The 24,913-nt window shown below is 41.4% G+C and overlaps 4 protein-coding genes across 5 annotated transcripts; 3 read left to right on the forward strand and 1 right to left on the reverse strand.

Annotated features, from left to right (window-relative positions):
* The first annotated feature begins 791 nt into the window (after window positions 1–791).
* On the forward strand, window positions 792–3,689 carry lmod3 (leiomodin 3 (fetal)). The gene is made up of 3 exons (XM_062391649.1): window positions 792–1,153; window positions 1,509–3,167; window positions 3,286–3,689. Exons 1-3 carry the CDS (start codon window positions 866–868, stop codon window positions 3,331–3,333), a joined length of 1,995 nt encoding a protein of 664 aa, XP_062247633.1. The 5' UTR covers window positions 792–865; the 3' UTR covers window positions 3,334–3,689.
* Window positions 3,690–4,017: 328 nt separating this feature from the next.
* LOC133956529 (PRA1 family protein 3-like) lies at window positions 4,018–8,244 on the reverse strand. The gene is made up of 3 exons (XM_062391652.1): window positions 7,989–8,244; window positions 6,736–6,953; window positions 4,018–5,424 (listed from the first exon to the last, which is right to left on the reverse strand). The coding sequence occupies exons 1-3, from the start codon at window positions 8,168–8,170 to the stop codon at window positions 5,249–5,251; spliced, it is 576 nt and encodes a 191-aa protein (XP_062247636.1). The 5' UTR covers window positions 8,171–8,244; the 3' UTR covers window positions 4,018–5,248.
* An 835-nt stretch (window positions 8,245–9,079) lies between these two features.
* On the forward strand, window positions 9,080–15,208 carry LOC133956528 (NEDD8-activating enzyme E1 catalytic subunit). Of its 2 annotated transcripts, none has more exons than XM_062391650.1 (18): window positions 9,080–9,230; window positions 9,325–9,363; window positions 10,354–10,477; window positions 10,565–10,645; window positions 10,751–10,833; window positions 11,204–11,284; window positions 11,376–11,419; window positions 11,508–11,572; window positions 11,687–11,842; window positions 12,362–12,464; window positions 12,570–12,680; window positions 12,853–12,906; window positions 13,729–13,765; window positions 13,875–13,956; window positions 14,051–14,151; window positions 14,525–14,588; window positions 14,678–14,732; window positions 14,821–15,208. In XM_062391650.1, exons 1-18 carry the CDS (start codon window positions 9,211–9,213, stop codon window positions 14,907–14,909), a joined length of 1,389 nt encoding a protein of 462 aa, XP_062247634.1. In that variant the 5' UTR covers window positions 9,080–9,210; the 3' UTR covers window positions 14,910–15,208. The 2 variants fall into 2 exon arrangements, with proteins under 2 accessions (XP_062247634.1, XP_062247635.1); XM_062391651.1 differs by having other exon boundaries at window positions 9,134–9,230; window positions 9,325–9,387.
* A 2,985-nt stretch (window positions 15,209–18,193) lies between these two features.
* LOC133957138 (chemokine-like protein TAFA-4) lies at window positions 18,194–22,675 on the forward strand. The gene is made up of 4 exons (XM_062392580.1): window positions 18,194–18,308; window positions 20,554–20,709; window positions 20,946–21,070; window positions 22,664–22,675. The coding sequence occupies exons 1-4, from the start codon at window positions 18,194–18,196 to the stop codon at window positions 22,673–22,675; spliced, it is 408 nt and encodes a 135-aa protein (XP_062248564.1).
* Window positions 22,676–24,913: the final 2,238 nt, after the last annotated feature.

Below are 24,913 nucleotides of genomic sequence, written 5' to 3' on the forward strand. Positions count from 1 at the left end.
GACTCTGTACGACATACTTACAACAAGTTCCGTGCTAATCTGACCTGTGCTTTAATAATCCCCCAAACTAAAAAACACGCAAATGAGAACATTACTTCCTTGGCGTAGTTAGTGAATTTTAGATATAATGTTGGAAGATTTGTTATCACTGGACAGGATCTGGTTTGGGCTTTTTCAGGTCTTTGTGCTGTAAGCTAATCACGTTCAAGACAGATATGAAAGTGATATTAATCTGAAAATCGATACAGTAAAACCTTTCATTCAAATTTATTTTATTTCTTCTATAAATAAAACTTCCAGGGTGTCAGTTAAAAAAGCTCTCACACTGTATCAAATTTAGTTTTGAGCCGTCTGAAGTCAGACAGAAGCAGCATCTTATTCTCTCCAGCTGAGAGGATCCATTCCCTTGAAGAAAAACTATCCTCTGGCTCATGTGTTTGTTGTCGTGCAGCACATCAGCAGAGTCCCCTGTCTTCTAGAAAGCTCTGTGTGCACTGACGACCACCCCCCCCCCCTCCCCATGCCGCCAGGCCCATGAAAAGGCTCCACCTGCTGCTGTCAATCCCGCACTTTCCTCTGCCTGAAGCAACTGTCATCCCAAAAGATCCTGACGGCCGGGCCAGCTGGGAGCGGGGACTGAAAGAAGAATGTTAGCATGTCTTTCCCCTGCTTGCAACTTAAATATCTTCCATGCAGTTCACAGGGTTTAATTTTAGACTCTGCATGGGGCGGGCAGCAAACCCTTTCTAGCCGGTGTCAACGTCAGAGCCTTCCCACTTTGCTCTGCCCCGAGTCACAGAAGCTATCCTTCCTTCTGATATCAGGAGAAGCACACAAATAAGACAACAAGCTACAGAGCGCAAACATGTCCAACGGCAGGGAGCCCGATGAAGTCGACGAGGAGGACATCGACGAGGATGAACTCCTCGCCATGCTTTCGCCCGAGGAGCTTCAGGAGCTTCAGAGTGAGATGGATGTTATTATTGCCCCAGACGAGAGAGTGCCGGTCGGACAGAGGCAGAAGGACCAGACCGAAAAGACTCCGACTGGGACGTTCGACCACAGATCACTGGTTGATTACATGTACTGGGAGAAAGAGTCCAAACGCATGCTTGATGAGGAAAGAGTCCCAGCTACTCTACTGCCCAGTGCGGTAAGGGGCCAATGTCTAACTATCTATCTATCTATCTATGTATCTATCCATGTATCTGTCTATCTATTTATCTATATATCTATCTATCTATCTATCTATCTATCTATCCATGTATCTGTCTATCTATCTATCTATCTATCTATCTATCTATCTATCTATCTATCTATCTATCTATCTATCATCTATCTATCTATCTATCTATCTATCTATCTATCTATCTATCTATCTATCTATCTATCTATCTATCTATCTATCTGTCTATCTATCTATCTGTCTGTCTATCTGTCTATCATTCTTTCCATCTATCTATTGAAATGGCTCCAATCTAGTTTTTCTGATTTATTGCTTTCATCAGAAAACTTTGAGGGAAGAAGCTGAAAGGAAAGAAAAAGAAGAAAACACAGACACAGGAAACTATGAAGAGTATGAAGTGATAGAGGAAGTCATTGAAGAAGAAGCTGTGGATGCTGAAAACGGAGAGGAAATTATCGAGGAGATAATCGAGGAAATTGTTGAAGTAGTTGATGAGACCGACGAGAAGGACGAAGAGGAGGAGGTGAAGGAGGAGAGGGAGCTGCAGCCACCGGTGAATAATGAAGAACATGAAAATACAGACAACTGTGTGGATCCTCAAGATAACATTTTGAAAACCGTGAAGGAAAAAAATTCAGATGGTGATCAGCCTCCTCCAGATAGAGCAGACAAGATGAAGAGCGTAGCCCCAGGACCCAGCACATCACCTCTCGAAGAGAAAGAGGAAATAAAAACAACAGACACTTTGCTTCCCAAAGATTCCCCAGAGGCTCCGCAGATAAATGACACCAGTGATAAGCTCCCGCCGAAAGAAGAGAGAAAAATTAACAAATTGAATATCCCGAAACTTTCTCTGAACAACATTAAAATGACATCAAGACCTTCAGGAAATGAGACGAACTTGGAGTCGACCCTTGACAAGATCCGCAACAACAACCCCTCAATCAACGAGGTAAACCTCAACAATATAGAAAACATTCCCAAAGACATGCTCCTGGACTACGTCAACGGCTTGAAGAAGAACAAACACGTAAAAACGTTCAGCATAGCCAACACAGGTGTGGATGAAAACATAGCTTTCAATCTGGCCAACATGTTACGAGAGAATCGCAGCATCACGACCCTGAACATCGAGTCTAACTTCGTCACGGGGAAGGGAATCGTAGCCATCATCCGCTGCCTCCAATTCAACGAGACTCTCACGGAGCTGCGGTTTCACAACCAGAGGCACATGCTGGGTCACCACTCCGAGATGGAGATCTCACGTCTGCTCAAGGCCAACCACACCCTCCTGAAGATGGGCTATCACTTTGAGCAGGCGGGGCCCAGGATGGTGGTGACCAACCTCTTGACCAGGAACCTGGACCGTCAGAGGCAGCAGAGGAAGGAGGAGCAGAAGCAGCTGCAGCTGAGGGAGAACAAGGAGCTGATGCAGATGTATGAGAGCAGTCTGAACCTGCCTCCTGGTTTACTTGAGATGCTCGGGTACATACCGCCCATAGAACTCTTGCAGGAGTACGGGCTTGTCCCGCCCTCGGCAGATATCAGCGCTTGGCCTAAAACACGCCCTCAGACAGAGCAGCCAGAGCAGCCAGAGCCCCAGAAGCAGCCAGAGCCCCAGAAGCAGCCAGAACCCCAGAAGCAGCTCAATCATAAAGGCATTCCCGAACAACCCAGCGCTGAACCAGCCAACCCTTTAAGGGACGTGCAGCTGAAGAGGACGCCCAAGAAACGTGACCCTTTCCTGGACCAGGACCCGAGGGATAACAGGAGACCAGTGAACCCCGGTTTCCAGCTGAGGAAGACTCGCAGGGTGGAGGCACACAGCGAAGAGGTGATAGATGAAAGACCCAACCTGACTAATGTGATTAAGACCTTGAAGCCTGTCCCTCGCAGACGGTTGCCACCCAAGGTTGATGTCACACCACGCGATCAGCTCCTGGGCGCGATCAAAAAGAGCAACGTGGCCTTTCTCAAAGCTGTGAGTATCTGAAAGTCGGTACTCTGAGATCAGAGAGGATAATTCATCAGTGTAAATATGTCAGATGTTCAAGTATTAATGATATATTACACAGACTGACTTAAATCCTTTGTTACAGGTGCCGCTTCCTAAAGCACTGGAATCAAGTGAAACAAATCTCCTCTGAGGTTATGACTTCAAATGTACGTCTTCACCATATTGTATGTTTTATTTAAAATAGTTTTAGTAAAAGTTACACCATACACACTAGATGAATTATGTTTATCAGGACACAAAGGAAATGACTGGTCTTTGTTCCACTGTTGTGTTGTTTCTGCACTAAACGTTCTAACAATTATATGAAAATGAAGAGTTCATTTCCAGACTTACTATAATAAATTCATATTTAAATCGAGTAAGTAGGTTTGTTTAAATTTATTAAATGTTAGATTCTTCAATGTAGAGCAAACCTTATGTGTTTCCCTTTTAATATAAAATATATATTTTACTCTTCGCATAGAGTCGTTTTCTCTTCTTCCTCACTATTCATATCACAACTAAACAGCACTTTGTGGCACTGGTGTCAAATTGAACACATTCCCAGTGAATATATGATATGAAAAAGGACAAATTAGTCATGTTTTTTTTCAGGCCATATTTGAAGAAAGGCCATCAGTCCTGCTGAATTAATGCCACCTGGTACGTTTGTCAGTTTAAATTGACAAGTGACACTGTGTACAACACTTTGTGTTTGTGTCTTTTATTCAGTTACATGGGCTTTAAATTTGTTTTAGTGTTTGCCTATAACTCACAAAAAAGAGATAAAATTCATTATACTCACACTGACGCTTGATTGAAAAACAACTGCAACATAAATCAGGTTCTCTTTAATGTTTTTACACGGGACAGCTGTTTTCATGGCCATTTCTGTGAGTTCATCTTCACTTTCCAACAATGAAAAGGTCACATAGAAACAGAGATAATACGCTGTGTGTATAATAAAGCATTCAAGAACAATCTGAACTGCCACGGGTGAGGTCATCATGCACAAAGTGGAGTCAAGGCGTGAAAAAGCAACAGAGAACGACTGCTTTTACTATCAGGAAGAAGCAGTTTAAGATAAACATATTACAGATTACAGATTTATTAGCTATAATAATTTTTTTTGTACAAGGAAAGGCAATTTTGGGGGGGAAAATGGCATAATTTGTATCTAGTCCAGAAAGGTGGTAAACTAATGTTTTACTTTATCAGAATTTTTGCCACATTGCCAAAGTCATAAATAGATATATACTCTGTAGTCTGCAGCCACTTTATACATTTCTGCATGCTAAAGTATGAAAATAAAAATACATAAAAAAAAATAACAACAGACATTGTAATACCATGACATACTATTCAAACAATAAAGCCGAACTTGCAATTCTTTTTTTTTTCATTTGTTAAATATTGCATAGCTGTGGTCAGAGGGGGATACATCAGCCTGATCGGTCAGGAATGCTTTTATCGACATATATTTTAAACTCCAGGATTTATTAGTCAGCCAATACCGTTAACTTTAGAAGCACACTGGCTTCAGATCACTATTTATACAGCTCCTGGAGAGTCGAGATAGGAGTTATGCTCTTCACTAACAGGTTCGTTGGTGCTGAGAGAAAAAATGTAACACGCTCGTTTTGAGGTAGCAAACTGAAAGGATCTGACTTTGTTTTAATAATAAATATAATTGCAATGTGTTGAAACATTCAAGTTTTACTCAAAGTGCGTTGTCAACAAGGGAATTAGTCGTTTTGGGAATATTATTGGGAATACTCTTTGACACAGAAGTGCTCAAAACTTTGGAAAATCTTTGGCGCCTATTGCCTGTTAACATCCAGTGCACAGGGGTGATTGTGCAAATCTGCCTAAGCATCTTTTACAGTTTAAACCCAAACAATCCTATATGAGAAAAAAGATAAATGGATAAAAAGTATGGGAATGCAAACTCCGGGATATAGAGGTGGGAGGATAAAAACCTGATACGTGGGATAATGCTGAGGAAATGTTAAATCCTTTCTGTATGTGACATTTAATTCCCTTGGCACACTCAGGAATACAGAGCCTCACTCCTTCAGTTTGCTCTCAATAAAATCCTGAATCTTGTTCATTTTCACCTCCTGCTGATCCAGGAGGTCCATGATGATGCTCATGGGGGTCCTCTTCAGCCCGACGCCCTCAATCTTGTTCTCCAGTCTGTTCTTCATGTTGCGCAGTCTCAGAGAGGCGTGGATCAGGATCACTACCGAAAACAAGCTGCTGTTATTATTTATATTCACATAAGAATAACTTGTATACATGATTTTCTCGGGGAAAAACATCTTTGGAAAATAACAAAACGTGATACTGCAGCCACTCGGGACGGCAGGTGTGAGGGGGGTCAGACATATCTTTTTATTTCAACATGTCAGGCAGACGCTGACTGCATGACGTCAGGCAGTAATTGTGGTTCTGTCCAGATCAACAACACATAGCAACCCATCAAAACAAACAGCAGTGGGCAGGCGTTTTGGGATACGATCAAACTCCCTTGTCCTTGTGCCACACTGTTGGAGCAGCTATATTTGTGCCGACGACCCAAACCGTCAATTATCTAAACTGCTCTGCTGAACTCCTGACTCCAGATCAGAACCTAACCCCTGCTGTGCTGACATTATTCCCCAGTCTGGGTCCTGAGTGAAAGCAGATCAGTGATACTGGTCGTACTGTTCAATTCCTACAGTGAGTCAGAGTGAGGGCGATCGGAAAAACTTGTTCACCCACAGAGGAACCTCAGCCATGAGGCCCTGCGTGACTCATCACCCCCAGTTACAGTTTGTGTAGTAGCATTAGCAAAACACATGTGTGCAATCTGCTGTAGGCACGGAAAGTTACAATTTAAACAAAGCAGTAAATCTATAATAATTAAAGGTTAGATATAAAATATAGCAATTTGCATTTTTTTGTGAAAAGATACAGAGAAGAAATAAACTTGGATTTGGTTGAATTGTTTTAAAGAATGCTGAAAGAAAGATGATTGACAAGGACTAACTCATAAGGTTAAAACAAACTGGGTGGCACTCAGCCTGCACATATTTCCAGAGTTTTCTTTTTTCCACCAGAACAGCCTGCCCATTAACATTTGGCAAAAACATCCAATACTTTCAAGTAGGATTTTATTTGCTTTCTTGCTTCTTAGTTTTCGGTTATTCCGCTTATTTTACTGAAATATTTCATTCCATGGTCGATTTTATTGCGTTGTAAATTGTTTTGTTGCCACTTTTTAATGAGTTTAAAATTTTTAGACGGTTTAACGCAATTTCACATCAGGCATCTGCTTCATCTAGCATATATGAAATGTGATATTTTGATCAAGCTTTTATTGTAAGAAACCTGGATTTTAATATGTCAATGTGTGCAGTATAATTTACATCATATTAACTTACGGCCTTGATCCTCTTCTGTAGAACCTTAACAGAATCTGACTTCCTCGATCTAAGCAGACCCAACCTGTGATATCTGGCAACCCCCCCGTGGTGATAAGAAATAAACATTAAAAGGTGCCCAGACTTACACAGCAGGGGGAAGGTGATTCCGAAGATGAACACCATGACACCACCACACAGCGACAGCACAAAGTAGCTGGTGGCCATGACCCCGATGACAAACAGGGCGGGGTTCTTCCTTTTGAAGTTCTTGACGGTGGCCTTGTTCTCTCCTGCCCACACCGAGCCTCCGAACACCAGGGCCACCACGGCTCCTCCCAGGAACATGCCGAACGGGTTCAGGAACCTGAGCATTGAACGCACAAACATGACATGTGTGAACAGGAAGCGTGCTCTTTTTCTTTAACAGCACAACCTGCTGGTGGTAAGAACAATGACCTACTTCCTGGACGGAGCTGAACACCTGCATTGAGGCCTGTACTCGTCAGAACTGCAATTTCCTCTTTATCTAAGAGTGATCGAGCCACAACCCGCTAACAACAGTGATCTGGATTAAGAAGCTAAGGCACTAACAATGATCCTATCCTACATATGTGACATGAAACAGTTCATAGAGCAGCAGCTGTGGCTTCTCACTGGTCTTAAAGCTTCTCTCCATTGGCTACCTCCTGTTTCAGCATTGATTTTAAGGATTTTATTACTGATCACTTTTTAAAGCATGCCGGGCTCCATCACAGAAGTGTTGACCCCTTGTGTGCCTGCATGCGGCCCTTGGAAGGGCCTACCTGAGGAGAGTCAGTGACTTCTTCTGAATCATTTCCTAAAACACATGTTTATAGACTATTAATGTGTTTTTTATTGTCATATTACTGCTCTTATGTGACACAGCTCTATATTTATTCATTTCATTTGAACACTACCTTGTTCCCCACCAACTAAACATGGTTGTCTCGCTTCCTCGTCACACATTGCATCCTGCTTATTGTTATTTCCCTTATATTTACATTTTCCTGCTTTTTTTTAGTGCACTTTGTAAACACTAAAAAGTGCCTTGTAAATAAACTTTACTATTAGTAGTAGTGATTTCTAAATAAAGAGGAGTGAGGAGTGATGTTGCCTTTAGAGAAGCAGTGTTAACATGACTATTCGTGAATATTATAAAGAAATAACATGTTTACAGGCCTGTCAAAGTGAAATGCAGAGTTAACTGACTTCATGGCACCATAGACTGAATGCTTGCACAACAATGGCTGCAGACATACCATGCATGGGTGTGTGTGTCTGTGCATGGGTGTGTGTGTCACTCTCTCTCTGTGTGTGTGTAGGGCTGATGAAACATATAGAGCCACGGATGCTAGCTGTGTTAGCACACTCCACTCACCCGACGATGAGGAAGACCACCAGGGCCACAGCGAAATAATTGGTCTGGTAGTACATCAGGTTGCTGATGACTCGGTTGTTCCACTTGGTCAAATCCCCGAAGTCCGGTTTGGCGAACCGGTCCATCCCGGGACAGAAGTCGTCCCACGGTCGGAGGGGCGCTAGCTCCATCTTGGCAGCCATGGTTTCAGCGTGTGGTGAAGAGACTCACGAACACAAACATACCCACACACACTGAGAGGTGTTTGCAACGGAACAGCTGACTGGCTCCGGAAAGGGAGGGGGGGGGGGAGCAGAGGTCTCGCGAGATCACACGTGCTTAAACCATCAGGATAGAAGAATCATGTAAACATATATAAGGGAAAGGATTTTACAGGAATAAGACGTGAAATATCTATTTATAAACAGCTATTTGGCATCAATAAGAAATAAATGATTTTTTTAAAGGCCTGCGTTGGAGAATGTGCAGCAGACAAACTTTTACGTTCCATTAGACCACTTACATCCTGTACATATATTCTTCATTATTAGTATTCACATAACCGTTCATAATCTGTATTTATATTTATCTGCTGCTTTATTCATCTGCTGCTACCTGCTCCTGTGCATTTATTCTTCGTTCTCCTTAAAGGTTCAGTGTGTAGAATATAAGTGACATCTAGTGGTGAGGTTGTATGTTGCAGCTGAACACCCCTCCCCTCACTCTAACCCTTACACACATGAAAGAGAACCTGTCGTAGTGTTCAGGTTGTTGTGTTGTTTGTCCAGTTTATGAAAGGCTCATTCTAGGGTAAAGTAAACAACAATTTGTACAATTTATATGAAACACACTTGTGAAAACATCACTAGGATCAGTTTTCACAGTCGTTATCCTGTTCACTGTCCTTTACAGTCATAGACATGCTCTCTCTGCCACCCAATTGTCCTCTGGCAACAAATAAAGTTGTTTAGAATTTGAACTTATAGATACATGTGGACAAATGCTAACTTGTGTTTTTAGCAAACGGAATTTGTGGAAAACTATTTTTATTGTTGTATTTAATTTGTCCTACATTTGAATGCAGTTTTTTATTTTCATGTTACACATTTCACATGTTGGATTATTCGGTGTGTCTCTTTAAATACTTCCCCTGCACCTCTGCCACTTCCGGGTGTCGCGAGCTCCGCAGCTTTGACGCTCGTGAACGCGCCAGTCCCAATCGAGGACATGGGACCGTGAAAGAATGGCGGATGCCGACGAGCCGTAAGTGTCAATGCAGGAGAAAACCCCCCGTGATGTTACCTGAGTGTGACCGTCCCGGTGCACTGTCCTCACGTGTTGTCCTCTGTCCTTCCAGGGAGAAGAAAAGAAGGCGAATAGAGGACCTGACTGAGAAGTTAGTGACGAATGCGAAATGAAGGTCCGGCAGCAGAGAGCAGCTTCTGCTGGGCCAGGAGACACCAACACACACCATTCAGACCATTACCAGCTTGAATGAACCAGTCAGATGTTTGTGCTAATGTTCAATATACACTGGGAAGCCGAGCACACAACACTGAGACCCTGCTCTGCTGCAAATACTGCAGAAACGTGCACATCGTGCCTGGGCACTAATGCTACAGCACACATCAGTGCACAGCAGGGTTTGAGTTGTTGTTGTCAATTGAATATCCCAAAATGCAATGCACGAATGACATTGATAAGAATAATAATAATCTTTATGTCAGATAAAATAACACTTAATGATACACACACACACTGGGGGTAGTCAGTTGTTACACTAGCTGACAAGTCAGAATGAGGTAGACAAGAGTTGTCCATGATCTACAACTTTTGCTGTAGTGGTTTGTGTAGAAACGTTTTAAAGTTGCACAAGGTGGTTGTACGAGCAAGTAGAAAAACAGTGTGCACATAAATATAAGAACATATTGTGATGTGCAAAAAGCTATTCACCGTTAGAAATGGTGCAAATAGTGTGAGTAGCGTGACATTAGAAATAAAACCAGTACAGTATTTATAATTTTTTTCATTTGGGATAGAATGAAGGACTTTAACAAAACACGATTACACAGTTGGAGGTGCGCGATGAGACGTTCACTGTCCAGTTTTGAGATTCATGCATAGACCTCCGTTCGGCTAGATTACGACCCCCCCCCTCCCCCAGTAAGTCCAGGTATTTGGGACCAACTCACAGTTCTACAGATTGCTGGGTGATCATGAAATATAGGAACATTTTGAAGTTGTATTGGTCAGTTTTAGTGGTTTTCTCTCATTCAGGAAATTTCTACCTGGGAAAATGGAAAAATAAACAGTGATGAGTTGGGAGAAATGCCCTTGTGTGAGTTATAGTACAAGTTGAGTGTGTCTTGGTGCGTTGTGTGTCCAGAATGGCTGTAGATGGCGGACACAGGGACAGTGGTTGTGACTGGGAGGGCAGGTGGAATCACGTGAAGAAGTTTTTGGAGCGACCCGGCCCGTTCACTCATCCCGACTTCGAGCCGAGCACCGAGGTGACACAGAAATACCTTCATGAAGCCGACTGCATGCAGTTCATACATCACAAGTTCTGAAAACACACTGATGCTTCTCTTTGTCAGTCTCTTCAGTTTTTGTTGGAGACCTGTAAGATTCTGGTCATCGGCGCAGGAGGACTCGGATGTGAGCTTCTCAAAAACCTGGTAAGAAGTAACTTTGATCCACCTCACGTATAAATGCACTCCCTTGACTGTAACCTGAGTGAAACCTATTGTGTTAGTCCTCACATTGTCTCGTTGTGTTTCAAGGCTCTGTCTGGGTTTCGCCTGATCCACGTGGTGGACATGGATACCATCGATGTGTCCAACCTCAACAGGCAGTTTCTTTTCAGGTGGGCTCCACCTCATCTTTTAGTTATCCTTACAATCGTTTAATATTTGACAAGCTTAGCATTTGAATAAAACATTTTAGCTCCTAATATAGGGGGGGGGGGTTGTGAGGTAGTCATTAATATCTTAAATATTATATTAAAGCCTTAAAGTCCTCAGTAACCACGCCATTTAATATATGACATTAATTAAACTACAATGGAAGTATTCAGTCCCTATAAACAAAAGTACCAAGATATCAATATTTTTCTCTGAATTGCTGTGGTGCCTAAACTTACAGGTACTTTCTTGGTTTCTCTCTGAATGAGGCACTGGGTTAACCCCTCTGTGATCAAACCTCTTTGTAATCACCTGCTTTACACTTTGATTCAGGCCCAAAGATGTCGGACGCCCGAAGGCGGAGGTGGCTGCTGACTTCATCAACAGTCGTATCCCCGGATGTAAAGTCGTCCCGTATCCTTTTCAGCAGCAGATTCCACAGCATCGCAGACGTGAAGTGAAACCAGCTTGATCGTGATTTTCATTCCTTATTAATAACATGCAGCCACTTTAAAAAGATCCAAGACTTTGATGATTCCTTCTACAGGGGTAAGTGCGTTTCTCTTGCATGCATTAGCAGAGTTCACCCAAATAAACACCTCATTGGTTTAAAATAAAATGGCTCTTGACTTTGCAGAGTTCCACATCATTGTCTGTGGACTGGACTCCATCATCGCCCGACGCTGGATGAACGGGATGCTGGTAGGAAAGAGAAATTCAATTTGATATTTTCACTGTTTGCTTTTACGTGATTTACTTTTGTGTTTCAGAAGACAAGCTGTGTTGAGTTATTATTGTATTGCCGCCCTTTATTAGATCTCCCTCCTGAGTTATGACGACAGGGTCTTGGATCCCAGCTCCATCATTCCGCTAATAGACGGAGGAACCGAGGGCTTTAAAGGAAACGCCCGCGTCATTCTGCCCGGCATGACCGCGTGCATCGACTGCACGCTGGAGCTCTACCCGCCACAGGTCCAGTCTACTTCCACTCACACTGTCACTGTTAAGAGTCATTTCAACACACATAGGGAGGAAGGATAATTAATCAACTTTACAGAAGTGTCGGCAGCTCAGCGTGTGTTTTTGGGAGAGGGAAAGAATTTGGAGGTGCAGAGGAGGTGATGTTTTACATTTTCACCTGCAGCAACAGCAGTGTCTGTTCGGTGGGGGGGCGGAGGGGAAATAAATGACTTGGGGCATAATGCAAAAATAGCTGCCAGAATAACAAGGCACAGAAAAGAACACCATCAACAGAAACTGGCAGAAAAGAAGCGGTACCAGGATAGCAGTGACTGTTTCGCACTAAAGACACACACAAACACACACACATACAGACAAACACACACATACACACACAAGAAAACAACAAGAAAAAATTGATATGAAATAAAGTTGAGATTTTTACGTGAGCTCTTGTTTCCTCTCCCAGCAACACTACTGCTGTCAGATGCTTTTCTCTTTTGACCTTAATTTATATTTTACAATCAACAGATTAATTTCCCCATGTGCACCATTGCGTCGATGCCACGGCTTCCAGAACATTGCATCGAATATGCCCGGATCTTACAGTGGTCAAAAGAAAACCCGTTTGGAGGTGAGCTCTAATATTCTCTTATTTATAAGTATAAGTCATGCAGCCTTTCACCTGTGATCATTATGACAGTACAGTCTTAACAAGCAGCATCTTCTCCTTCTCTAGAAATCAGCTTGGATGGAGACAACCCAGAACACATCCAGTGGGTGTTTGAAAGAGCCCGGGAAAGATCTGCAGAGTTTTCCATCACAGGAGTGACATACAGGCTCACTCAAGGTGAACAGAGTGATAAAACTAAAATGCAGCCATTATATTCAAAGCTAATGCGCCACATCAGTCTTTGTTTAAGTGGAACGGATACATTTCTCACCGTAATTGACGGCTCTGGTTCTCAAGTAGCTCTAATACTGTGATGGTGTTTAATCAGTGTCTGTTTCTTCTGTCACAGGAGTTGTGAAGAGGATCATTCCTGCTGTGGCATCAACCAACGCTGTTATCGCTGGTATGAAACTTCAACCTTTTTTTGTGGCAGTAGTTGTTGCTAGGAAGAGATTAGATTAGATTAGATTCAACTTTATTGTCATTGCACAGTACAAGTACATATACAACGAAATGCGGTTTAGTATCTAACCAGAAGTGCAAAAAAATGGCAGTTAAAGTGCAGAGATGGAATATGTAAATAAATATGAAGTACAGTTAGAAATATACATGGAATATAAATATGAACAGTATTAAGAGGTAAGGTATTATAAAAGAATGATGAATACACTAAGAGCAAGATAAATATATAAAAATATGAATAGACTATAGGTGGGATAATACAGTAGGAATAAGTTAAGTAAGTTAAGAGATGATGTTGTTTAAGTAATACGGTTATTTTACATTTGGGCGGTATTTTAAAAGATGATCTGTGTATATTGTTCACTCAAAAGTGATGCAAAAGAACTAATGCTGCTGCTGTATAATGTCAGTTAATTGCAAGGTCCACATGTATTTTAAGGGGTGATATTGAAATGTTGGATTCAAATACATTTACTGGTTTTAAACACTTGAAAGAAAAGATTGCTGAGCCACCTGTTGTTACTTATGTTACAATGGTAAAGTGGCACAAATAGTGTTTACACCAATAATGATTTATTTACCATAGTTATAAAAAACATTGTCAGATTTTATACTTAAGAAATCAAAGTTTGCCTCTCAATGAGGTAAAGCGTGATCCAAAAATATAGTTTTTTATAATACATATATATTTAAAAGAAAACAATTATGACTAATTGTTCATTTACACAGCTCAGTCAACTCATTTTGCTTCTGTTCTCCACAGCTTCCTGCGCCACTGAAGTTTTTAAAATCGCTACAAGGTCGGTAGCAAAGAAACACTTGTCCTGATTATCTCATCTCAATTATCTGTTAACCCTAACCCTTTTCAAATTAAAATGACTTACTCACCTAATGATTTTATCTTTTCAGCGCCTATATTCCTTTAAATAATTACATGGTCTTTAATGACGTGGATGGACTGTACACCTACACCTTTGAAGCCGAGCGGAAGGTTTGTTCGGCCCTTATTGAAATGTATGACACGTTGGTGTCATTTCTCCGCACAGAGAACAAACAGTTTACTCTGCATCCTCTTTGATTTGCAGGAAAATTGCTCCGCGTGCAGCCAGGTGCCTCAAGATCTCCAATTCCCCCCTTCTGCAAAGTTACAGGAGGTTTTAGAGTACCTGACAGAGAACGCCTCTCTGTGAGTATTCAGAGAAACACTTTCCAATGCTTCAAGAGCCACGACAGCTCGCCTACTTTGTTCTTGCTTGCTCGAACGTCCATAATGTTTTTCCCGTGCACCCAGACAGTCAGACCCAACAGTTTCACTCGTTAGGCTCTGTACCCGTCACAATTAATTCAGTTGGGAAACGCTTCAAAGAAAGTGAAAAGTTCCTAGATTCGCACATTTATTCAGATCTGCTCCAAAATGTAATGGGTTCTGCCTTTGGACCATTTCCCACTCCTCCACAAAATGTTATTGGAATCCATCCAGAACAAACAAAAACTGATGAAAACACAACCTCCTCGCTGGAGATAATCATGTTAGGATTGTGTGTGTAAATGTTTTCCAGACAAATGAAGTCCCCGGCTATCACAACGACTCTGGAGGGGAAAAATAAGACACTGTATTTGCAGGTAATCTTCGTCTTTCTGAATGATTCGTGGTGTTTGGTCCCTTTTTATCACCACCTATAATAACGCTATGCTTCCTTTCTTAATTCCAGTCTGTTAAATCCATCGAGGAGCGAACCAGACCAAACCTCTGCAAGACTTTGAAAGGTAATAAGGAGAGATGCTCCAGTCGGATCAAACGCGACCTTTTGACCTGCTGAGATTCACAGATCAGTGTTTCTTTCCTCCGACACAGAGCTGGGCTTGTCGGACGGTCAGGAGCTAGCCGTGGCAGATGTCACCACACCACAGACGGTTCTCTTCAAGCTCAATTTCACCAACTGAGCACAACGCGCAGCACTGACATCAACTGGGCCGAAGCATCCGAGGCGGGTGTGACGTCTGGAGATGTTGCGGTTGCACATTTTGATATGATTATGATATAAATGAGTCCAGGCTTACATGTGGAACAGGATCGGTTGTTGGGAGAAATGTTTTTTTTTTGTATTTGTTATGATGTTTACTCCTTTGTGTATTTGACCCGTGCTGACTTATATTCTTGCGATTTACCTGCAAGTCAAGTGATGAGAATACTTATGTGCGCTCTCCTCTAATAAAGTTTTATTATATTGGTTGTAAACAAAGCCTATTTCACCAGAAGTATTCGTTGTTTTCTCCACTCAGATAAGACATGAGTTATTTTCATTAATTCATTAAACATGCTCAAACAAAATATGTGAATAAGAAAACTAGTGAAGAAAAATAAACCAAAACAAATCCCAGTGTCAGAAATTCAAGTAAGAGATAATAATTGTTTATTAGTAATTGATTTAATCATTATCTGTGTCACCTGCATCAAAATATGATGCAGGTTTAAAATATGAAACCTGCATCATAAACACAAGAAAATAGAGATTGTATTAACAATATATAAAGTTTTACCCAGATATAATTGTGCAGACAGATAAACGAGTATTGCACAGTGGTGGTAATTCTGATAGTTAGGAAGGTCAGACTGGTGACACCTCTCCTTCAGGGTGTGAGTGGTTTTCCAGCAGAGACGACCTCCACCGGGTCAGGGGGACGTTCAGAGACTGAGGTGTCCTTCCTAATGAGGCTGTCCCGTCTCCTCCTGTCAGCAGGCGAGATGCTGCTGATCCACAGAGTCATTAAAAAGGTCTTCAGGAGAGCCCCCTGCATCTAAAAGACCTCAGTGACTCCACACATGGAGTTTGCACTGGCTCTTCCTGTAAAGTTCACTGTGGCCTGTTATCTAGAAGCAACAGAGCAGCTCCACTGTTATTCTGAAAGCATTTAATCTGTATAACACCCAAAACACAAGAGGTTTTTTTAAATCTCTTTGAAGAAATATAAATTAAGATTAGAGTTACACAAGTGACAATTGTCAATCCAAGGAATAGAAACTCAAAGAAAATATACACAATTGTACAGTTTGATTAAACTGGAAAATACACCAAGGGACTGTTAGCGTTCTTACAGTGGAAACTTTTAAACCCTTTATTAGTGTTGTTCATAAATAGCAAAGATTAAAAAAAAAATCCACCTAAGGGATCTTGCACATTGAAGTTGAAGTTAAGTAAAGAAAGAGCATTACATATACCTATAAATATAAACTTTACTGGAGCAGAGATGTGCTCTATAGGCACATGCAAATTAACATGTAGATAAATGAATAATAACAGAAAATATTACAGATAAAACGAGAGTGGAACAAGAAATAAAGAAAAGAGAGAAGAAAATAAAAAGTCAAAAATAAAAGTACAGTTTTTCTCTACATCTACAGTCTTTTTAGAACAAGATATGACACAACATATAGATGTGGGATATATCAGGAAGTGACATTTTAGGCTCATTATTATTATTATTATTATGATGATGATGATGATGATTATTATTATTATTATTACATATAGTGAATAATCCAGCACATAAACACTCATCCTCACAAATCAAGTTTAAAACCAGACTCAGTAATAAGGGACAACAGTCTACTTTTCCATTTCCCTTTCAACTCAGTAACAACAATAGCAAACACTGTAATTCTGCGTCACCAAATCCGAGCGGAGAACTTGTGTTTCTCCTCCAGCTGCAGCTGATCCTCTGACTGACAGCCCGTCACTTCTCTCTCTGTCTAAGCTTCTTATGGCGCTAATGAAAGTGGCCGCTCGCTGACCAGCAGACAGATGGTTTCTGCCTCGATTAAGTTTTAATTTCCTCCGGACGGGAGGAGCTGACATGTACTCTCTCCTCAGTGTGTGTGTGTGTGTGAGAGAGTCTGTGTGTGTGTGAGGGTGTGTGTTCACAGAACAACACATCACGTCCTGCAGGAGAAATCCCATCATCACCTGCACTGACTCCAGGAAGAGACGCTGCTCACCTGCTGCACAGAGATCACGCTCCTCGTCGCAGTGGAGTCTGCAGCGGACGCAGGGAAGTTGGAGGTGAAGAGTCGGAAGTGAACCTGTGGCTCCTCGTCGAGATGATGGTGTGAGTGATGTCAGCACAGACACCGACCGAGGCTTCAGCAGAGGATCATAATGTAGAATCAATAACCTGAGGTAGGAACATATGGATTTCCCTCTTTGTCTTTATTTCTAGTCCAGTTTAAGAAAAACTAAAACCAAAACAACAACAACAAGCATAATAATAATGATAATAAACTTTATTGGTATATATCTTTTCAAAAAATATGTTTACAAATTGCGTTAGAGACATAGAAACAGAAAAAACATGGAGTAAGATCCAATCTTAATTTTTGATGTTATTGTTTGTTTATTCTCCAATTAAATGTAATACATTTGAATTTTGACCACTTTTAAGGTGCTGATAAAATAAATAGGTTCATAGCAGGTGCTGGTATAGTGTTTTATTACTTAATGAACATTTAGTTGTTGATTAACAAGGAAGAGGCCTATGGTTTTATCACTGAATGCAAATGAGCATAAAACTTCTTTGACTTTACTAATCAATTCAAAATGCAGTAGATGTGGCGATAGTCAATGAAAAGTGAGTTTTTAAGTAAAAATGCCAAACATTTGCAGGTTCCAATTTTTCCAATGTAGAAAAAATCTCAAATTCAATTTGTTATTTTGACGTTTTGACGCTCAAAGCCGACCTATATTTTGCTGTTTTGTTCACTCAATGATTATTTGCTAATTGATTACAAATGTAACTGATGATAGCAGTGTGTTGCATCTGGGGTTGTTTGTGTTGTGCGTTTGTTTTTTGCTGTATAATGTGACAATTCCACGTCCCAGTTTCTCCTGTGACTCACGCACAGAGAGCGACGTGTTCTGCAGGGAGAGTTTAGCGTTGGCTGCACGGTTGTTTACGGCTGCAGGGATAATATGACTCAAGAAGGAGAGTAAGGACTCTCATCTGCCTCCAAATGGGCCTCCGATCGGGCTTTTATTGGCATTTCTTTGATTTGTTGTGGCTTAGCTCGCTGACGTGAGAAGCGTAATTGAGCAAATAGATGCAGTGATCTCAGGCAGGGGCATGTAGTGATGCACATTGTTGTACCTTAAGGTTACACGCCCCAAAGGGAGCATCATTAACCCAATTCTGTGAAAGTGTGTGTAAAGCTCCTTCCTTTGTGTGCAGGCATCATGAAGCTGAGCTCATTGGCTCGGCCTTTACACTGGGGTCTCCTGCTCCTCTGGATAGTGAGCCTCTGCAGCCGGGGACAGTCCACTGGCAACCAAAGCTCCAGAGGACAGTCAGGTAGGTGTCAGACCAACCAGACCAATCACACGTCCTGAGGGCCTCATTACGGCTGCTGGTCACCAGCCTGCTCACCTGGGGCCGAGCTGAAGTAACAAGGACCTGACACTCATGGGCTTCTTACTGGAGACAGAAAACAACATGGATGATAGAGGTTTAATGTATTATAGTAATTTATAGGATCTGATGAGCATGCACATGGATGGATGGATGGATGGATGGATGGATGGATGGATAGATAGATAGATAGATAGATAGATAGATAGATGGATAGAGGGATGGATGAGAGATAGATAGATAGATAGATAGATAGATAGATAGATAGAGAGAGAGATAGATAGATAGATAGATAGATAGATGGATGGATGGATGGATGGATGGATGGATGGATGGATGGATGGATGGATGGATGGATGGATGGATGGATGGATGGATGGATGGATGGATGGATGGATAGATAGATAGATAGATAGATAGATAGATAGATAGATAGATAGATAGATAGATAGATAGATAGATAGATAGATAGATAGATAGATAGATAGATAGATAGATAGATAGATAGATAGATAGATAGATAGATAGATAGATAGATGGATGGATGGATGGATGGATGAGAGATAGATAGATAGATAGATAGATAGATAGATAGATAGATAGATAGATAGATAGATAGATAGATAGATAGATAGATAGATAGATAGATAGATAGATAGATAGATAGATAGATAGATAGATAGATAGATAGATAGATAGATAGATAGATGGATGGATGGATGGATGGATGGATGAGAGATAGATAGATAGATGGATAGATGGATTGATGGATAGATGGATAGATGGATGGATGGAGAGATAGAGAGATAGATAGATAGATAGATAGATGGATAGATGGATAGATGGATAGATGAATAGATGATAGATGGATGGATGGATGGATGGAGAGATAGAGAGATAGATAGATAGATAGATAGATAGATAGATAGATAGATAGATAGATAGATAGATAGATGAATGATGGATAGATAGATAGTAAAATATCATCAGCATAATTGTGGTTACGATAATGTTAATGGTAATATCTTGAAATTAATATTTTTTTCAATTTTTTGAACGTTGCGAGTTTGGGTATTTTTCCATATTATCCTTTATATCTCTGAAAATAATAATAACTAGGCTTTGATAAAAATAATGAATGGGTCTATATGAAAAAAACTAGACATGTTTAGGGGACTGAGAAATCATGGACTTGACTCCAAGTCGACAATGTTTCCTTAGGAGCTCAAATGTTTTGGGAGCAACTGGTTTAATCATTAGATTATAATCAATAAACATATCCAATGCTATTTTAGCCTGAAATTGTTACCTGCAAAGAAATAATTTCTCTCTAGTTAATCTGACGCAGAAACATTTTATTAATCCACCTTAAATGTAGCTTTGTAGAATAACATGAAATAGAAACATTTAGATGAATTCAATTCTAAATTAAATGTATTTAGCTATTTTCACCACCACCACAACAGAGACTTCAAATGGATAAATCCAATATGAAACTTCTGATTTGTCCTTGCTTTGTTTGTTTTATAATTAAATATGAAATGTCTTGGCCTCGGCTTTGGTTGTTTTCTGATTTCCAGCTCCACTTTACGAATTAACCTTCCAGTCCTGCAGGTGTTGTTGTTCATGCAAACAGACATCTCCGTTTTAAATTAGAAATAAACATGCACAGGTCTCTTTTTTGTTGTTTTCAACTCCTGCTCTGCTGCACACGTTCAATTGGAGGAGTCAGAGTGAATCATCCGAGGTTTAATCATCACTACATTTCTTTTTATTTGCTTTTCTGTGAAATGATGCAGAAGCAGACGTGGTGTTTTCTCCTCGTGCTGTTCAATCTGCTCAGTGCTGTTCATTGCCCACATGAAGCTGTAAATCAGGAAATTGATGCTAATAATATGGTTTAAAATGTGATTTTTCTTTTTTTCTTAATCGTGACATGGGTGCTATTGTTTTAAAATCCACTGGGTGGTGCTGTAGCTTTATAAAAATCCAAAGCAGGGCTGTAGTGTACATGCTCTACTTACTTTGTCACATGTGTGACAAAAGATTAGGGTATGTACTTTATTCTTTCCTTGTAGTAGTGTCAGTGAATCACTGTGATTTCACTGCAGTGCTGAAGTCCTCCATACTTACAGGCAGAAGTCAGTATGAAAAATTGTCACCTTTCCCTCCACATTTCCTCGTTCAGGGTCATCGCAGGAGAGGACGGGGACGTGTGAAGTGGTGGCGGCTCATCGCTGCTGCAACAAGAACAAGATTGAGGAACGCTCTCAAACAGTCAAGTGCTCGTGCTTCCCAGGGCAGGTGGCGGGGACAACAAGGGCTCGGCCCTCTTGTGTTGATGGTAATATTACCCGCACCCTCTTCTCCCTCACTTACCCCGAAATACTCTGACATGACATGAATATCTTATTTGTCAAAGTGGAATCAGGTTAGTCAGTTTCCTCCGGAGTCCGGGTGAAGGAGTGTGACGTGTGATTGAGATGTTTATTTATTTTTTTTATTCCTAACAACTCAAGTTTTTTTGAAGTCTTTTCATCTTAAAAAAGTGACCTTCAGCTGAGGTGTGTTTTTCTCCAGCCTCTGTTGTGCGTCAGAAGTGGTGGTGTAAAATGGAGCCGTGTCTGGAGGGGGAGGAGTGCCGAGTTCTCCCTGACCTCACCGGCTGGTCGTGCATCTCCGGGAACAAAGTGAAGACCACAAAGGTGAGGCCAAGGCCTGAGTTAGTGTGCAGAAGCCGCCCTGTGCAGAAGCCATGACACAAAATGGCTTTAGTTGAACACACGTTATTTATAGATGCTTAAACGCAGCCCTATGATAAATCTCTTAAACGCAAACTGCGGCTGACAGACTTGTGGACGCTCATCATGATGCGTTATTTTAGTAAGCTCTTCTTTGATGCCCAAAGATTCCACGATCAACCCTAATAATCATCGCTCCCGTCGGCCATATCATCCGTCCTGCTCTCCACGACGAACAGTGGGCTCAGGAAACCTAATTCCATAATCTGTTGAACGACGGGGCCACGAGGACAAACATGAAATATGCTGTAAACCGATGCTGAAAACTAAAACCCATGTAATTAAATCTGACGGCCAAAGGAAACGCCACTGCACTTAGAAGTACACTTTCTCCTGATATGCAGTGGAACATAGGGAAGTGAGCAGTGGCAGCATGTGGCCCCTGATCAATGGCTTCCAGGGGTCATCAGATTAAACAACAGAAGAAACAGTAGACTTGAACTTTTTCTCTTTTTTTACCGTTGCTATGCCATTGACTGTACATGTGCAGTTCATAATAGAAAACTATTCACTGGCTCTACTTTTCCGAGGGTGAAAGTCAGCATCCAAACGAGCTAATGATCCGTTTAGAGAATGCAAATCAAGAAGCAGCATTATTAACCTAGAGCTATCGTTAGTTATAGATAATAGTCGGTACTAAAATGTAATCAGCAACATGCTGAGGATAGTCACATGGCAGCTATCCAGCTATTTAAACTCATGTGAAAAACCCAACAGCTCTGAAGTGGCTAATTTCCTCCACGTTGACCAGGCAGGGTAATGTAAATTGAAAAAAAAACTGTACAAGTGGTGTTCTTTCTTCTATTACTGTTATTAGTGGTGAGCTAGTTAGATGGACAGGCTTAACACGTCGTGCATTGAAATAACACGTGTTTTTTTCGTGCACTTTTACTCTGATTGGACATTAGAGTTGCGTGGGAGGAGCATTATTTTTCCATAGAAAAAGGAACGTGACTCACAGTGGGAGCACTTGATGGTTCGATCTACAAGAACTTTCCTGGTCTTGAATCCAAATTATAAAATAACGTCACAAAAAAATGTGGTCTTTGATAAAATGTTCAGGTCACTACTCCCAACCTATATTTTGGCAACAGCCATTCATCACACTTCAAATTTTGTCACATGATCTGCTACTGACGGGTGAGAGCTAGAGATGAAGCGTGGACACAACTGAAAAGAGACAATCTGCTGCTTAAATCGTTTAACGTTAAAAGATTCTGTGTCAGGTTTGATATAATATATGATAACAATTCAATATAACATTTCACTGACTTTCTCTCCATTGCAGCAGTACCCGGGGCTGATGGGTATTGTAGTTAACTTCCAACCTGGTGAAATACTTCATCCATGAGATTCACATGTTTCTGTGTTTATATAATTTAAATGACATTTTAAAATCATTTAAAAGGGATTACAAAATGAGATAAAACTATTAAAATGATTGACTTAAACAGGACAAATGAAATGTATTGACAGTTTGTCCCCTACTGTTTTCAGGTGGCACGGTAGCCAGACAGAGGACCCACCTAATTGGTCCGAGCCCGTCCCGGGCCGCAGCCGTCACCTCACCACCCCTGGACGCAGAGGACAGCGGACAGAGCAAAGAACAATATATAGATTTAATTAGATATCTGCAGGCCGAGTTTTACATCGCAGGAACTCATTATTTTTAATTTCCTTTGGCTTGAACACGATGTTAGTCGAGGTTAATCCCGTGGAGTGGACAATCTACTAGCAATTAACTTCAGATCAAAAAGATGCAGTGTCATGTCCCTTGCAGTCCACACACACACACACACACACACACACACACACACACACACACACACACGTCTCCTGTATGCAGCCGTCTGTGTCAGTGCTTCGGTGCTTGATATGCAGCGTGCATTGTGACGCACTCAATCAAAGTTTGGATGGGCCTGGTGGCAGACACTTAAAAAGAGATTTTGTGGATTTTCGCGACGCACAATGTGAATCCAGTCGGTGGCATCAGTAGACAATGCTGTCCCGCAGACGTTCTCTGACTTTTGTAAAGAGGTCAGATCCCTTTGGACTAGCTCCTACCACAGAGAGGCAGTCTCACAAACACACAAACACACACACACACACGCATACACAGGCTGCTTTTCCGACTCCGCCGGTTGGACAGGCCACCACCTGCAACGCTGTGATGGCATGCACACAGGCATGGAGCCCTGATGCAAAACAACAACTGTTTGAAATGCTAATCATGGGGAGAAAGGGGAGAGAGGAGAGTCGAGCGGCTCCTCCACCGCTGAGAGTATTTACATCATGCTTTTTGTTTGTCTCTCTAAACTGAGTGCTCCTGCTGAGGGGACCTCTCTTGTAGTAATGAAGGGAAGCAGTGGAGATTCTCTGCCTTGAAGCGAACGGCTGGCTCCTAGCAGAAACAGAATGTGGTTTATATTATTGTATATGTGATATTGTTGTTATTACCTCCTCTGTGCTCTTCATTTGACTGATATTCCTCCTGGACCCACCTTTACTGCCTCGCTTTAAACACTTAATTCCAGCCAAACATTTTTTTTTTCTTTTCACCCCTTGCACTGAAGAAATATTTTATAATATAAAACACAGCAAGCTGAACTCACCCCATCCGAGACGTCGGATTTGAATGAAGGTCCCCCCCCCCCACCTCTCCCACTGTGCCGATTGAAAGCAGCCGAAAACCAAGCCGTCTGCTCAGCGTTCACCTAACGTCATCATGCATTAAGCCTGTTTCTGCAGTGACAAGACGAAGTGACTGAGCTTTCATGCAGTCCCAGGCAAATTAACGCACGGGTTTTTGCTTTGTAAACATTCCCGTTCCAATTATTATTTCATGCTCAGGGTGCTGTGAATGTAAGATTCTTGTAAAAAGTCATTTTCAAATGTGCGGGACCTTCTTTTTTTTTTTTTTTTAAAGGCTCCATTTCTCACTGAGATCAATAGTGTCATCAACAGTAATACGCCTCTGGAGACTTATTTTGTAGATTCACTGGAAGATTATGACTCGGTTAATCATTCGCTGTGATTCTGAGCCTCACAACCGGCAGCGTCCACCTCGTACCTGTGTGCTTTTATAAACCCATCCGACCACAGTATTCTCAATAGAACTCGTGCGACACAAGCCCCCCCCCCCCCCCCCCCCCCCCCCCGAATAGATGGCAGTTATGGTGTTCCAGGACTCACAGACCTTGGGTGTATTAAATGAGTGGACACACACAACTACAATCTCTTTCACTCAACAAGCCTGAACACGATGTGATGGCCTCAAAATGAAATACACAGGTAGCGCCAGTGCTTTGTATTGGCTAGAGATATATAGTGTAAGATTGTATTACAATGAACAGGGGAGATTTTGGGGGAGATTTTCAATGACCAATGTAGTTTCACTTTTTTACCATTCTAGCTATTTTCAAGCTAGAGTACTACGGGCTTCAGTGTCTCAGTTCTCAGTCTGATAATGTCTGGCAACGTAGACACAAAGTAGAAGGGCCCTCAATGGAGCGCTTACCTCTGCCAAAGCCCTGACAGTCCCCTTATGAAACCACATTTAAATTCACTGGATGCAGATTTGCGTTTGGATCTGCACCAATTTGAGCAAACTCATAAATATCAGTTCCCTTAAACTTGTCTGATTCTTTTTCCATCAAGATTCATGAATTTCTTACTGGGAAATCTATGAAAGACGTTGAAAGTCACCATATCTCCCAGTGTTAACTTATGACAGAGTTAACTTACTGC

The sequence above is a fragment of the Platichthys flesus genome, chromosome 7, assembly GCF_949316205.1.
Source record: "Platichthys flesus chromosome 7, fPlaFle2.1, whole genome shotgun sequence".
Taxonomy (NCBI): domain Eukaryota; kingdom Metazoa; phylum Chordata; class Actinopteri; order Pleuronectiformes; family Pleuronectidae; genus Platichthys; species Platichthys flesus.

What these genes read in the sequence shown, in the direction of transcription:
- lmod3 (XM_062391649.1), top strand. Translation starts at nt 866, where the DNA reads ATGTCCAACGGCAGGGAGCCCGATGAAGTCGACGAGGAGGACATCGAC. An exon ending in CTACTCTACTGCCCAGTGCG is followed by an intron (nt 1,154 to 1,508) that starts GTAAGGGGCCAA and finishes TGCTTTCATCAG; the next exon opens with AAAACTTTGAGGGAAGAAGC. An exon ending in ACGTGGCCTTTCTCAAAGCT is followed by an intron (nt 3,168 to 3,285) that starts GTGAGTATCTGA and finishes CCTTTGTTACAG; the next exon opens with GTGCCGCTTCCTAAAGCACT.
- LOC133956529 (XM_062391652.1), bottom strand. Translation starts at nt 8,170, where the DNA reads ATGGCTGCCAAGATGGAGCTAGCGCCCCTCCGACCGTGGGACGACTTC. An exon ending in GTGGTCTTCCTCATCGTCGG is followed by an intron (nt 6,954 to 7,988) that starts GTGAGTGGAGTG and finishes TTCAATGCTCAG; the next exon opens with GTTCCTGAACCCGTTCGGCA. An exon ending in AATCACCTTCCCCCTGCTGT is followed by an intron (nt 5,425 to 6,735) that starts GTAAGTCTGGGC and finishes TGTTTTCGGTAG; the next exon opens with TGATCCTGATCCACGCCTCT.
- LOC133956528 (XM_062391650.1), top strand. Translation starts at nt 9,211, where the DNA reads ATGGCGGATGCCGACGAGCC. An exon ending in AAAAGAAAACCCGTTTGGAG is followed by an intron (nt 12,465 to 12,569) that starts GTGAGCTCTAAT and finishes CTCCTTCTCTAG; the next exon opens with AAATCAGCTTGGATGGAGAC. An exon ending in ATAAGACACTGTATTTGCAG is followed by an intron (nt 14,589 to 14,677) that starts GTAATCTTCGTC and finishes TCTTAATTCCAG; the next exon opens with TCTGTTAAATCCATCGAGGA.
- LOC133957138 (XM_062392580.1), top strand. Translation starts at nt 18,194, where the DNA reads ATGAAGCTGAGCTCATTGGCTCGGCCTTTACACTGGGGTCTCCTGCTC. An exon ending in AAGCTCCAGAGGACAGTCAG is followed by an intron (nt 18,309 to 20,553) that starts GTAGGTGTCAGA and finishes TTCCTCGTTCAG; the next exon opens with GGTCATCGCAGGAGAGGACG. An exon ending in TCGGCCCTCTTGTGTTGATG is followed by an intron (nt 20,710 to 20,945) that starts GTAATATTACCC and finishes GTTTTTCTCCAG; the next exon opens with CCTCTGTTGTGCGTCAGAAG.